The sequence below is a fragment of the Artemia franciscana genome, chromosome 9 (genome assembly GCF_032884065.1).
Source record: "Artemia franciscana chromosome 9, ASM3288406v1, whole genome shotgun sequence".
NCBI classification, from domain to species: domain Eukaryota; kingdom Metazoa; phylum Arthropoda; class Branchiopoda; order Anostraca; family Artemiidae; genus Artemia; species Artemia franciscana.
Genome location: NC_088871.1, coordinates 7,222,009 through 7,237,697, shown reverse-complemented (window position 1 = coordinate 7,237,697; position 15,689 = coordinate 7,222,009). Strand labels below are relative to the sequence as shown.

At 34.7% G+C, this 15,689-nt stretch overlaps 1 protein-coding gene across 4 annotated transcripts in view; it reads right to left on the bottom strand.

The window, feature by feature from the left end:
* Positions 1-15,689, bottom strand: part of LOC136030948 (CUGBP Elav-like family member 3-A) — a 240,021-nt gene that overhangs the window by 41,761 nt on the left and 182,571 nt on the right. For all 4 annotated transcript variants that reach the window (XM_065710072.1, XM_065710073.1, XM_065710075.1 and 1 more), the window contains 2 exons: positions 12,976-13,282; positions 8,738-8,833 (listed from right to left, as the gene is read on the bottom strand). In XM_065710072.1, the coding sequence (XP_065566144.1) occupies positions 8,738-8,833; positions 12,976-13,282 (403 nt within the window). The remainder of the gene's footprint in view (positions 1-8,737; positions 8,834-12,975; positions 13,283-15,689) is intronic.

Genomic DNA, 15,689 nt, shown 5'->3' with positions numbered 1-15,689 from the left:
AACCTTAAAATCATTTGTAAATTAGACAAAACTGTTAGACAATCCTCATTCCTGTTCAAAATTATTCTGTCATTGAGCTTGTTGCAAAATGTGTCTTACATTTTATTTGAAAGTTCTTAAGGTTTCACAGTGCACAGAATTAAACTTACCGAAAAGGTTCATTTCTTAGCCTTACGTACCTACTTTGGGGGAGATGCTTAAACGAATTTTAGGTAAACATAACATTGATACTTGTTTCCAATCAGTGAGACCATTAGGTAGTCTTCTTAATTCTGGGAAGGATTTAACCCGGCGAGGTTTAGTTAGTGGGGTGTATAAAATTCCATGTTCTTGTGGAAAGTTATATATTGGTAGAACTCACCAACAATTTACTGAAAGATTTATTAAGCATCGCAACTCAATAGAAAAAAAAACCCTACAATTAAAAAAGCCTCCTAAAACTTTCGTTTCGGCTCTAGCTGAACATACATTCCTTCATCCCAAACATTTTATACAATTTGATGAGGCTACAACTATTTCTAATGATAGAGGTTTTTCTCAGTGGGCGAGGGAGGCTATAGAAATTAAAAAACATATATTTGCTAATCTTTCAATAAATAGAGACACAGGGAATTTAAATATTGGCCCAATTTATGATTTTCTTTTGAAAAATGAACCAATAATCAATAAGGGAATTAAAATATTACACAATCACCAGGGGACAAGATTACCTACTAGACCAAAAAGAGTTGCTTCAATATTAGCTTACAAGAGGATTATTTCGCAACAGAATAGTTAACTAAGTTTCAATTCTCATAATTTTTCCTCAGTTGCTTTGATGTTCTCATTGAAGTAACTCGAATAGCTTCTTTTCCCTACGTGGATCAGTAGCGACAATTGTATTTATTATTATTGGCGGCGGTTTTATTTGTTTTTAGTTTAGTTTCTTTTTATCTTGTGCTGAGGACGTCTAGTTTAGATACAGGCAAAATATCCGCGTTGTTTTAGTCTTTCCTCTCTACTGGCCGTAGTCTCGTTTGAGGTTTTTTTTTGTAGTGTTTTATCTCTCTTTATTGTTTATTACATTTTATTTACATTTTTTTAAAGAAATTATGCTTAAAGGCAGTGTTACATTATTGTATTTATTAATTTAGGACAAATATTACTCATTTACATCCAAATTTTCAAGAAAAAAGTTTTTGAACTTCTTGAACTTTTGAACTTCAAAAAAAAGTTTTTGAGTTTTTGATCTAAAGGCTAAAAGGGCTGAAAACGGCTAAGGGCTAAAAATCATCCCATCCGCTGTCTGTTACAGTTTTAATATGCAAAGAAAAAAAAAACAGAAATTGTTTTCCTCAACTTCAAAGTTAAAAAAAAAATACTTTTTGATTCAACAGGTCTTTTTAGTTACCCATTTTTTTCAAGCCAATCATATTATTCTTTTAACACAATTGGATCTTCTGCAAGGAATTTTAAACCAGTAAATAGAAGAAAAAGCTTTCGAGTCACAGCATTTTCACAAGCATAATCTCTAATTTTCAGTGTAACATGTGTATTTACTTGCTCAAAAACACTATTATTATAAGCTATGCGATAAGGCAGGGGACAAAATGTACTTCGTAATCATAAGTCCAGTTCGCAAATCTAGGCGTCGTAAATTAAGTATACAGCGTTAAGTGATTTGAATTAGGATGGAAGCGGAGCATGCGTAGCGGTATTGTCCTCAGACGGTTTAGTGCTCTGGTGAGTTGTTAGTAGCAGTAGCATTAATATTAGCCATGTTCGTAGAATTATCCTAGACCCCACAAGAATAATGGCATATATTTCATGGAAGGACGTTTGAGAATCATCAGTAACCCGGAAACGACGGCATAAGCGGCTCACTTGTTCCTTAGTGTGAATAGATCTTATCACAGATAACGACATAAACATATTTTTAAGTTTTAACAAGGATACAAGGAGACTAGAAATTTTTTAGGTGGAATAGGTATGCTTTCTAAAAAAAAGTAAGTTAACCGAATCTGTTTTATTGAGAAACTTTTACTTTGTACACCTAAACTTTCCATCCCGCATTATCAATTGTTTACCAAAACTGAACTTAAAATTAGAAGCGGCAAACTCAAAAAGTAAAGAAATGGGATTCCTAAATAGCTAGCCTTAAATAAATATAAATAGCTAGACTAATAAAGCTAACCCATCTTTTGATACCATTTTGGCTTTGCCTGTTTCTTTTATTTTGACTGAATAATAAAAAATACTCTGAAAACAAAATTTTGATACCAATAGATATATCAAAAGAATCAAATTTGTTTGCTGATTTCAAATATGTAGTTCATTAAGTTTAATTTATACCCATCAAAGTTTACGAGCCTGAGAAAATTTGCTTTGTTTTTGAAAAAAGGGGGAAACACTTATATAAGTCATAAAGTCTTAATAAGTCATAATGAAAATCAAACCACCAGATTAAGCGCATCAGAGAACCCTACAACAGAGGGTTCAAGCTCCTATCTGCAAAAAGGTGGAATTCTGTATTTTTTGCCAGAAAAAGATGACAAATGCATGTTTATTTGGATTTTTTTCACGGGTTATCGTATCGACCCAGTGATCCTAGAATATAGAAAGGGCTCATTCGAGCGGAAATAAAAAGTTATAGTGGCTTTTCTACGTAACCAAAAATATTGGCGGGCAATTTGGCCCCCTCATACGCCTATTTTTCCCCAAAGTTATCTGATCAAAATTTTGAGATAGCCATTTTGTTCAGTATAGTTGAAAGATCAAATAAATATGTCTTTAGGTGTAAAATAAACCCCCACAGTCTGTGGGGAGAGGCCTGTAAGTTAAGAAATTCGCCCACTGTTTACGTATAGAATTTGTTATAGGGAAGTATACAAATATTTTTTTGGGGGCGGTGGGATGTGCTTCAGGTAAATTTCTATGGGATAATCTTCCTTGGGGGGGGGGGATGGAATTTCTGGGGGATAAATATTCCAGGGATTTGTTACACTGGGGGATTTAACAGATTTACTATACGAAGTTCTTTTTAATTGTCTTAAATTCTCTTTGCCAAATCTTTCATGTGAAAGTATTCTAGGGAATCATCCCACGGACTTTTTTGTGCGTGTATTGTTTTCTGGGAAAAATTTCCATGGAAGAGGGCATTTCTTGAGTGATCGAGAAACCGATTAGAGATCAAAGTCTAATTCAAATGAAAGAAGGCTAAGGAGAATTTTTCAGGCTAAATCGTCCACCAGCAATTTTACGCTGAGGGGGGGGGGGGATTCTCAGCGAGTGTGGAACTATTTGAAGAGAATTTGAAGGGGGGTACACTATACGCTGGATGAAATTTCCACGAAGGAGTTTTCCGGGAAGGGGAGGCGAATATTTCGTAGAGGGTGAGCCAAATCTACCTGCATTATTTCAAAGACGAAGAGAAATTATTTCATATATGAAGGGTTGCCCCCTCCTCAATACCTTACTCTTTACTCTAAAGTTTGACTGAATACTTAAACTAAAACACGGGGGCCGTTTTATTAGAATAGGACGCTTTTTTAAATATGCTAACATCTTTAGCATAAAGAGCAAGGTATTGAGGAGAAGGCAGCACTTCATATACAGAATAAATTTGCCAAAATTAATATATATATATATATATATATATATATATATATATATATATATATATATATATATATATATATATATATATATATATATATATATATATATATATATGTTTTAATGTTTTATGTACGATGAGCCACAGTCAAATCTGCATTAATTGAAAAAACATTCAGGAATTAAATTAAAAAAAAAAAACAAAGTTTTTTTTAACTGAAATTAAGTAGTGATATTAAAACTGAAGACAAACAGAAATTGCTGTCCCCTCCTCGACTCCTTGCTCTTTAGGCTAAATTTGGTATTGTCTTAAAAACCAGAGTTGTGATAAAGAGTCAAATTTTAGCGTAGAGAACGAGGCGTTGAGGAGAGGGCAGCCACTTTCATAAATGGAATAATTTCTATTCGTTTTAAGTTTTAATCTCTCTCCTTACTTTCAGTTCAAAAAACTCGTTTTTTTATTTAATCATTTGTAAGGCTCAGAAATAGAAGTCGAGTGGTAATATTAAGCTCATTTTACACATTTCACAGATTGATCAAACAGTTTATGGTAACAAACTGAATTAAAAAGCAACCCAGCTCAATAGTAACCAAAACTCTGAAAAACAGTAACCGAAACTCTGAAAAATAGAATTTTTGTAACAATAGTTACTTCAAAATAATCGCATTTTAATAATTATTTTAAATATATAAGTTTCATCAAGTTTAGACTTCAAAAGTTTCGACCCTGAAAAAATTTGTCTTATTTTAGAAAATAGGCTGAAACAGCAATTAAAAGTCGAAAAATCTTAACAAAAATTACACCATCAGATTTAGCGTATCTGAGAACTCTACATTAGAAGTTTCAAGCTCCTATCTACAAACATGTGGAATTTTGTTTTTGTTTTGTTTTTTGCCACAAGACGGATCACGGATGCGTGTTTATTTGTTTTTTTGTTGTTTTTTTTTCCAGGGGTGATCGTATCGACCTAGTGGTCCTAGAATGTCATGAGAGGGCTCATTCTAACGGAAATAAAAAGTTTTAGTGCCCTTTTTCAGTGACAAAAAAATTGGAGGGCACCTAGGCCCACTCACATGCTCATTTTTTCCCAAAGTCACCGAATCAAAATTCTCAAATAGCTATTTTATTCAGCATAGTCGATAAACATACTATGTCTGTGGGGATGACTTACTCCCCCACAGTCCCCGTGGTAGGGGCTGCAATTTATAAACTTTGACCAGTGTTACATATTATAATGGTTATTGGGAAGTGTACCGATGCTTTCAGGGGGATTTTTTGGTTGAGGGAGGGGTTTATGCGGGGAAAACTTTCCATGGAAGAATTTATCACGGTGGAAGAAACTTTCCATGAAGGGGGCGCAGGATTTCTTAGTTTTTTTTTAAACAATGAAAAATGAATATGAAAAAGTTTTTTTTCAACTAAAAGTAAGGAGCAGCATTAAAAATTAAAACGAACAGAAATTACTACGCATATGAGGGGTTCACCTCCTCATAATGCCTTGATCTCTACGCTGAAGTAATTTTATTAATTTAAACCTTATTTATTAATTGTATTAAAGGCCTTTGTGATTCAGGGGTCATTCTTAAGGAGTTGGGACAAAATTTAAGCTTTAGTGCAAAGGACGAGGTATTGACAAGGGGGCAAACCCTCTCATATGCGTAATGATATAATAAGAATATAGAAGTTCGTTACTTAAATTAATTCGTAAGTTACGTATATTTTTCAAACAGTTCGTGGTAACGAACTGTAGTAAAGAGCGACCCGGCTCAATAGTAAACAAAACTTCAAAAAACGGAATTTTGATGCTAAAAGGTAAATCAAAAGAATCGGATTTTCATGCTGATTTTAAATATATTCCATCAAATTTAGTCTTTGTCATCAACAGTTATGAGCCTGTGAAAATTTGCATTGTTTTGGGAAATAGGAGGAAACACCCCCTAAAAGTCATAGAATCACGAAAATCACACCATCGTATTCAACGTATCAGAGAACCCTATTGCAAAAGTTTCAAGCTCCTATATACAAAAATGTGGAACTTCGTATTTTTTGCCAGAAGACCGATCACGGTTTTTTTTTCAGGGTTTCAACGCCCCGATCTTTACGCTAATGTTTTTTACTGTTTAATAAAGTAGAATTGAGAGAAAGAGTCAAACTTTTGCGTGAAGAGTGGGGTGTTGAGATGGGAACATTCCCTTTCATACACGGAGTAATTTCTGTTCGTTTTAAGTTTTTCGTTGCTCCTTACTTTCAGTTAAAAAAACTAGTTTTTTTTAATCCTAATAAAAACATTCGTTAAAAAATTTCGTTTTAATTATTCATGTGCGGAGAGCCAAAATCAAAAGAATGCATTGATTCAAAAACGCTCAGAAAATAAATTAAAAAAACAAGGTTTTTTAACTGATAGTAAGGAGCGACATTAAAACTTAAAACGAACAGAAATTACTCCGTTTTGAAAGGGACTGTTCCCTCCTTAACCCCCCGGTATTTACGCTAAAATTTGACTCTTTCTCTCACCTCTACTTTTTTAAACAGTAAAAACCTTAGCATAAAGAGTGTGGGCGTTGAGGAGGGAACAGCCCCTTTCATATACGGAGTAATTCCTGTCGTTTTAATCTCGCTCCTTACTTTCAGTTAAAAAAAATTGCTTTTTTTATTTAATCAGGCTAGGAATGTTTTCTTTTAATTATTAAATAAAAAAAAAACAATTTTTTTAGCTGAAAGTAAGGAGCGACATTAAAACTTAAAACGAACAGAAATTACTCCGTATATAAAATGGGTTGTCCCCTCCGCAATCCCTCGCTCTTTACGCTAAAGCTTTCAATTGTTTTAAAAAGTAGAATTGTGGCAAAGAGTCAAACTTTAGCGTAAAGAGCAAGGGATTGCAGAGGGGACAACCCATTTTATATACGGAGTAATTTCTGTTCGTTTTAAGTTTTAATGTCTCTCCTTACTTTCAGCTAAAAAAATTGTTTTTTTCATTTAATTTCTGAACGTTTTTGAATTAATGCATGTTTGGTTTTGGCTCTCCGCAAATAAATTATTAAAATGAAATTTGTACATTAATTCTTTTTTTGGCTAAATGGCTTTCTCTTAGTTTTGATCAGACGATTTTGAGAAATAAGGGGTGGAGAAGGAGGCCTAGTTGCCCTCCAATATTTCGGTTGCTTAAAAAGGCAACTAGAACTTGTAATTTTTAACGAACGTTTTTATTAGTAAAAAATATACGGAACTTATAAATTAGTAACTTAGGTAACAAACTTTCATAATCTTATATTTTTATTATGTATACAAGGGGGTTTGTATCCTCGTTAATACCTCGCTCTTTACACTAAATCTTAAGTTTTGTCCCAATTCTTTAAGAATGACCCCTGAATCAGAAAGGCCGTAGAATAAATAGTTGAAATTACTAAAAATACTTTGGCATAAAGAGCGAGGTATTTATCTCCTCCTAAATACCTCGCTCTTTATGCTAAAGTATTAGAACCCCTCATATGCGTAATAATCTCTGTTCGTTTTAAGTTTCAATGCTACTCTTTCCTTTCATTTAAAAAAAACTTTTCATGTTTATTTTTCATTGTTTTCTTATAGTAATGCTAGAAAATCATGCAACCTTTTCCTTGAATTTTTCTTCCCCCATGACAGATTCCTCCAAGGAAAGATCCTCCAACATAGCCCCCTCCCCTCATCCCCACCCCCCCCCCCAAACAAAATAGAATCCCCCTGAAAACGTCTGTACACTTCCCAATAACCATTGCTATATGTAAACACTGGTCAAAGTTTGTAACTTGCATCCCCTCCCCCCAGGGATTGTGGGGGAGTAAATCATCCCCAAACACATAGTTATTATAGTTTTCGACTATGCTGAACAAAATGGCTATCTCAAAATTTTGATCTGTTGACTTTGGGAAAAAATGAGCGTGGGAGGGGGCCTAGATGCCCTCCAATTTTTTTGGTCACTTAAAAAGGGCACTAGAACTTTTCATTTCCGTTAGGATGAGCCCTCTTGCGACATTCTAGGACCACTTGGTCGATACGATGACCCCTGGGAAAAAGAAAAAAAAAAAAAATAAACACGCACCCGTGATTTGTCTTCTGGCAAAAAATACAAAATTCGACATTTTTGTAGATAGGAGCTTGAAACTTCTACAGTAGGGTTCTCTGATACGCTGAATCTGATGGTGTGATTTTCGTTAAGATTCTATGACTTTTAGGGGGTGTTTCCCCCTATATTCTTAAATAAGGCAAATTTTCTCAGGCTCTTAACTTTTGATGGGTAAGACTAAACTTGATGAAACTTATATATTTAAAATCAGCATTAAAATGCGATTCTTTTGATGTAGCTATTGATATCAAAATTCAATTTTTTAGAGTTTTGGTTACTATTGAGCCGGGTCGCTCCTTACTACAGTTCGTTACCACGAACTGTTTGATAAGCATTGTGTTTTATTTTAGTATCTGAACTGTGTACGTGCACGAAGGGTAATCTTGCTTTTTACAATCAAAATGAGCGCTTTCTCATGAATTGTTTTAAATTCATGAAACTTGGAATTCATAGAGGAGAATGTGTTTACTTAACAATGAGATTAGCATATTAAATGAGATCCAATTACTGTAATTAGCACTTGCAATAGCTCAGTGTTGAAAATATTCAATTTCACCAAGAGGAACTATCAAAATTGAAAAGGACTAAAGTACAAAGGGCGGTGAACATAAGAACCTAATTATTTGAACTAGTGAAGTGGAAAGTTACACTTCACATAAATGATCATATACATGACTGTGTAAGACATATGCATGGTATATATATATATATATATATATATATATATATATATATATATATATATATATATATATATATATATATATATATATACATATATATTATGCTCTTTATTTGCCCAAATAATCAGTAGGGAAACTAAAACGTTTCTTTGAATATAGAATCCCTAATAAAAATTTATCGGATTCAACTACTGGTCCTTAAATCTAAGTATCTACTAAAGAATACGTCTTCTTGTAATATGGCTCTCTTATAAAATGATTTTTGGGACATTACGTAATTTGAATTACCCATCTTGAATCACCCCCTCATCAATTTCCCATGCTCTTTAAAATAGTAAAAGAGGTGGCGCAACTTACCAACACCAGGAAAGGATTGCAGACCCGGAAAACCTGCAGCAGCTACTGCGGCTGCCGCTTGCTGCAACACAGCATCACCGTTTGTGATTGATGGAGCTAAAATTGAAACGTCACAACAGTGTAGGAATTCAAACTTAAAAACAAAATTTAAACTCAAAACTCAAAATATTTAAGTATGGGATATGAATAGTGCGTTGGTTTAAGAATCGAGAATTGGACCCTTTTAACGCAACTCCATAGAGCCAGTAGAGTACCCTTGCCCCCTTCCAAAGGCTTAGTAATAAATTAGATGTGTCAAAATGAAGAAAGTTTGGCTTAGATTGTGCATCATAATAAATTGTTTCTGAATTCTCCCCCCCCCCCTCAACGATACAGCTCAAAACTTCATAGATCAGATCGACTTCAGGTTTAAGCCCCTCTTCGACATAATCAACGCAAACTTTAAGCAGTTTGGAACTTTCTCTCAGCATGTGTCTATTGACGAAATGACTGTGTAGTATTACAGGAAACATAGCCTGAAGTAGTTTATCCAAAGAAGCCCATTCGATTTGGATTTAAACTAAGGGCTCTATGCACTTCTGATAAATATTGCCTTCTGTTCCATCTGTACTTGAGAAAAGAACCTAATGCTCCATCTCAGGCTGCTAACGAAGGCTTAGGGTATTGACTCCTAAAACGACTTCTTGAGATTGTTGAAGATGACAACAGACATGAGGTATATTTTGATTTTTCTTGATATACCCTCTCCCTTCCAATAAGGATTTTTAGAAGGAGAAATGAGGAGTGAATGGTTATCAGTTTAATGCAGCCAGTAATATATTGGTCTTAAAGTGGCAGGATAATAAAATTTTCTCTGCTGCATCCAACCATTTTATCCTAGATCCACTAAGGGCGGTTAAACGAGAAGTGAAGTGGCAGATAGGAAAGACGGTGGTACTGCAGATATGTCCCCTCAGGGAATACAACTGGTACATTGGTGGAGTCGATTTACGTGACTGGCTTGTCAGCAAGTATGCTGTATCTATTAGAGGAAACAAACGTTGGAATCTGTTCGTGCGTCTGTTAGGCATGGCTGTCATCAATGCTTGCACACTATTCAATACATTTGTTGACAAAGAAAAGGAAATGACTTACAGATTTTGGACGGGAGGTCACAGGATTTCTTTAGAAAACAATTACGGAAGAGAGGAACCAAGACCTTCAGTGCTAGAAAGATGACTAATTTCTGTGCCACCAGTCAGCACACGATATAACAAAATACGACACTTCCTAGTGAAGCCAGAAAATCAGCGACGAAATCAAGGCGAGAACTGCCAGAAAAAGTCACACAGCTACTGTAAGAAATGTGACGGCACCCTGTGTACTGGCTGTTCTGTGTCTTACGACAATAATTTTTTATTTGTTTTTGTTTTGTATTGCATTTAATTAAATCTTTGGCATTAAAAACGTATTTGAAGATCGTGTATATTTTGATACCACAAGAGCCCACTGTCTTATAAATAGGACAGTTCGTATCTCGGAAACAGGAAATAGGAAAAGATCTGCAAATATATTTTTGGATTACTTATGTGATAAAAAGAAACTGGTGAAAAGGAGAACTAAAATTTCCGATAATTTCTTCTTGGGCCTTAACGGGCTAAGTCGATATTCTTTTTTGTAACTACGAAAAAATACTAATAAAAAACGACAATTCGAGACTTTTTTTAACACTGTATGTTTATCTTTTTCATCCTGATCTGTCGTCGAGTTGTAATAGACAAGCTAAGCCATTCTTTCACTTTAATGCTTTAGTGTAGCCTAGATATTCAATAATTCATTTGTGTTTCCCATTGTTTAGCTCTGACATATTTCCTTCTTTTTAACAAAGACCATTTATTTTTCTAAATGGACTGTTCTTCGGAATTCTTTCCCCGTCATTTGTTACTTTATTCATCTGTCAGGTCATCCTTGAGACAATGTGTTTTTCAACTTGATATATATTGGGTCTAAGGCACTGTTTGCTGATGAAGCCGCTGATGAAACTATGGGTCTTTTTTGTAAAACAAACCCAATATTTTATCAACTTTCTACTCTGGGATTGAAGGACGACCAAGGTTCCTGTTTGTTTTTTTTTTCTTTTTGGTTAAACAAGACTTGAACATTAAATTATTATTATACCATCTAAACCAAAACATAACTTCCCTCAAATATATTAATGAGCCACCTTGGGGAGGGGGTATAGAAAAAGTCTTTTAAACAAATCTAGAAAATTAAAACAAAATCTAAGAATAAACAGTCGAAAGCCCTCTAGAGTGTCCACGAATCTAATTTCTCTTTTATTCTGATTAATCGATTTTTTTACATTGCTTGCTTGATCAAGTCACTTCCAAGATCTTCATTGACTGACCAATAAGCTATTTGGGAATACACTCTTCTATTGCCCGAAAACATCAGTATTTCTACAAACAACCGGATTTCATTAGATGGATTTTAACAGTTTCGCGTTTCTTACCGTTTCACGAGAAATGAGCTAAAAGAATGAGGTAAATTACTTTCTAGAAACAAAGCAAAGAGATCTACTGGAGTTTTTTCTTCCATTGCTTCTCTGGATTTCTGAAGCACCTGAGCCACTCCCTCATTCAATTTTTGTCAATGATAGTTTACTACTTGCTTCTTCTAATTAGGGTTCTTGACTCTTCTGCCTCTTCCTTGGCCCACTTCTCGAAGATGATGCACCCTCTTCATCTGTGGGGATGATTTTGTTGATGCCTTTAAACTATTCAATGCACTCAGACCAGGTCTGAAATCTACTTCAACAGTTTCTGGAACGTCCTTTAAAATCAGAGCTGCCATGTCATTGTCTTTTCCTTCATCTTCATCAAATGCTTGATCAGGATCAGAATGCAGGACAACAACCTGAATATCTTCACATGTAAATTCTTCGTCTTTAAGGAGGTCTAGAGCTTCACCATGTGAAATTCAGGAGTATCTTGTATTTAATTTAAGAAATTTGGAAGACAAGGAAAAATGTATAGAAAGATTTAAAGATATTTTTCCATAGCGACTGATAGGGTGAAGCTGAAGGATGATGAAGAACCAACATTATCATTGTTATTTTACTTATACTTGATCATAAAAGAGAGAAAAACCGAGTAGTAAACAGATACAGCAAGGAAAACACACAAACAAACATGGATATCACAAGTAAACTAAACACATAAGTAAACGCCTGGAATAAAATTGGAGAGAAAATTATTACCAAAACCAGAAAAGTGTAGATAAGGTTTTCTTCAAGTTGTCACTATAAAGAATCAACCAAGGAATATTTATTTTTTAGTCTCATGTGAAATAAGATTTTAAAACGCAACCCTTGAAATTGCATGTGCTAAAAGCAACCCTTAGAGCTCATTGTCCTATAAATATGTCACCAACGTAAAAAGTCATTAAGCTTTGAACTTACTTTTTTACTAAACTTTTTTTACTACTTCAAGTCTGTTGTTATCCAGAAATACGATTAAATATAGAGTTATATAACAGCTGTTAAAGCCACAAAGGTCTAGGGGAACGCTCACTTTCTTTACTCAATTTTTAAAGCCACCGCTGTGCAATTTTGTTAATTATTACCTAAATAACGTCACTGATCTGACAGTAAATGATCAATTTACCTGGAAAATTGAACCTATGTATATTGGTCACCGATGAAACCGTTCTCACTTAAAGCAAATTATTTTCATTGTGAATTCGGTCATAAGAAATTAAAAACCAGCTGTCCTATAAACAGGACGCTGGGCCGTAACGGTTTAATTAATAAGGCTAGTAAGCGGTCACCCGAAAATAAATACAAGGGGGGTTACGAAGAGAATTGTAATGGATGAGCCATTAATTCAAACCATCTGGTTGGTAGGCTTAGCACCCCCTATAACATGTGGTTAATCGGAAAAACAGAGGCTTATATCACTCTACCCGAAGACAAGAATTAACACTTAGTTTAATTAGATCAACTATTGTCATATGGGGGCTTTTTAGAAAGGATGTTGACTAAAGCAATTACAAGTCAAATGTAAGAACTCACAAAGCCCGACTGGTTGACTGGTTGACTTGGCACTTCTGGCTATTAATTAATCAAAAAAACGGACTCGACTCATCTCGTCATTCGACTTGTCATTCTAAGGATTGACACTACCTCTAATTAGATCGACTATTGTTAAAATGATAAAAGCATTTTTTTTGGGGGGGGGAGAGAATGAGCATCATATTACCTGATGGATATGCTTGAGCTAGGCCATTGGTATACACATTTGTTTCTGTTGCACCATGTCCATTTGGAGTTTGTGCAGCAAGACCAAAGGTAGGTATTGTTGGCGAGGGGATGCCACTCATGGCACCATTTAATTGTGTTTGCTGTGGTCCTGATGGTGCATGAGCCATAACTGGACTTCCTAAGCCATTCAGTGATGTTGGAAGTTGTGCTGCTAGTGCCACTGGGCCGAGGTAGGTACCAGTAGGAGTTGTTGCTGCAACAAGGGCGGCTTGTTGCTGCATCAGTTGTGATAGTGCAAGATCATACTAGAATAAAAAGGAACATAAGAGTAATCGGCTTTGTATTCCAAATAAAAGTAGATTCCAGGTCTATAAAATACATAATAAGTTAATTACATTCATAGTAAGTTAGTGTAACAGAAACATTCTATGAAATCGTGGGTAAGAAAAAAAACTTACTGTTTGTTGATATGCGTGTCTGGGATAAATCCCAGCAGCTAGAGTGACAAAAGTCCCTTAAAAAATAAAAAATTTCATTGCTTTTAGATAAAGTTTTTATTCATATTGTTTGATCCCCCTCCATCCAAAAAAGTTAGATTTTTTGCTAGATTTTCTCACTCCTCAAAAATTTAAATACTTGAAAATGAAGCTAAATGCGTCAATCTGGTATAATCCCACTAAATATATCGAACTATTAAGATTTTTGTGAATATAATCGATGTACTAAATTTGTTGAGAACCTCAAGGAGTTATAAACCCTGATTCTCTTTAAACCCTGCGATAGACTATTCTTCAATTATCTGCATGATTGTAACGTGTCTGTAACCCTTGAGAAAACAAAAACTCTATTATTTGTACACATTAATAGAATAAAGGTGGCAAATCAATAAACAAGCCTGGCTAGATAAGACGGTACAGAATCTCACTCCCAATATCCGGGTCACAAGTTCAAGCCGGAATTTTAGGTTTTTTTCGTTGGTAGATGTTTAATTTTTTAAGTGACCATTTCCAAATTTATGGTTAAGGTTTCCGAAAACCGTTGTTTGAAGGGGGGCAAGTCAACTTTGATTTTTCGGGAGGTGGGTGTATTTTCTTTGAAACTAAAAGAGTATTAATATGATATGGTTTGTTTTTGTTTTTTAGGCCTGTAGTCTGACATTATTTGCAAGTAGTTAGCTTATATTCGATATATAAAATTCTCAAGAAATGAGACATACCCCTGGCCCATTCTTCAACAAACATGTTCATTTTCGCTAATCTTTCTTCAGGACAGCCTCTTTAATATTTTATCAGTACCTAAAGAGGCAAGTTACAGCTAATACATAATAAAACACCAAGTCCAGTGTCTCTCCAGTTCTAATCCTTTCATCCGATAGGATTAAATTCTGCTGACAGCAGAAAGAACTCATGCTGATCATAAGAACTTCGTGAAGAAGAGATTAGTCTCTTGAATAAAAGGCAATCTCCAATGTCCTGCTAAATCCTTTTGTTTTGGACAAAGCCTGTATGTGATATTTTTTTATTAAATAGGAATAGAATTCTAGTATAGAACGTGACCAGAGAGTTGAATGCTTTCAGTAACATAGAAAAACAAGATAAGGTTTTATTGGAAAAAGGGCAGTGTAATATTTCCAACAGATAAAAAAAAGCTAGGATCCGATAAGGCATTTCAAAGGAACAGAAAAAAAAAAACAAATCCTTGATCTAATTTTTCTATACTATATTTGAAAACCCAAAATAATGTACGCGACACGGTACAACATGTCTTCAAAAGTAAGGATGACGAAAATATTATTGCTCTAAGATAGATTAAAAAAAAACTTCTCTACCCCTCCTCGGCTAAAATTCTCTATTAACCCCCTCCCCCGAAGCATATACCTTTTCCTACTTTAGCTCCCGACCCCCTAGCCCCTCCCCCGCATATAGCCTTGGCTATACGGATATATAATACATAAATACATATATAGTGATGCATAAATATGTAATCGTATATATATTTATGCTTTGATGTAGAAGCTACATAAGCATTCTGTCAGTATACGTATAGAGCTTCATCTCTATCAGGTAAATTCTAGATACAAATATGTATCATAGTGATCACCCAGCGATCAGGCGACACAAGAAAATAATCTTTAGAATACTCCTCTTAAGCTCCTCTAGGAGCAGTTTTGCTCCTAAAAATTATTGAACTTAAGGAGCATCGTTTTAATTGCTAGAAGAATTGTAACTAGTCAAACCTTTTTCTTTAAGGGAAGGGGTACAAGGTCGCATCAAGGAGGGGGGTCTCAGGTTTTTACCCAACCTTTAAGATTTTTGGTCAACTCGTATAAACGTAACAAACTATATATAAAAAAGTTTTAGTACGTTTTTGTAGGGAACCCACCCCTCAAGAAACAATTTGGATTGGCAATATATTTTATCAACTGGATCTTCATTTTTAGTGACTGATTTGGTGATGCTACTATTAAAAATTTGTTGTTTTTTTTACTAACTGAGATCGATCTTTTTTCATTGAGTTTACGTTACATATTTCCATCAGCCTACTTACCCTAATAAAAAAGATTGAGCCGATAAAATAGTGGCATTTCCCACCATTATTTTACCAACCCAAATTTTATAACGACTGACTGAAAACATTGTGGTTGGTACTTTCAATCTCCTCCCATCTATACGTAATGTCTCTGCTTACCAGGGGTGTAGCACCATCATTTTT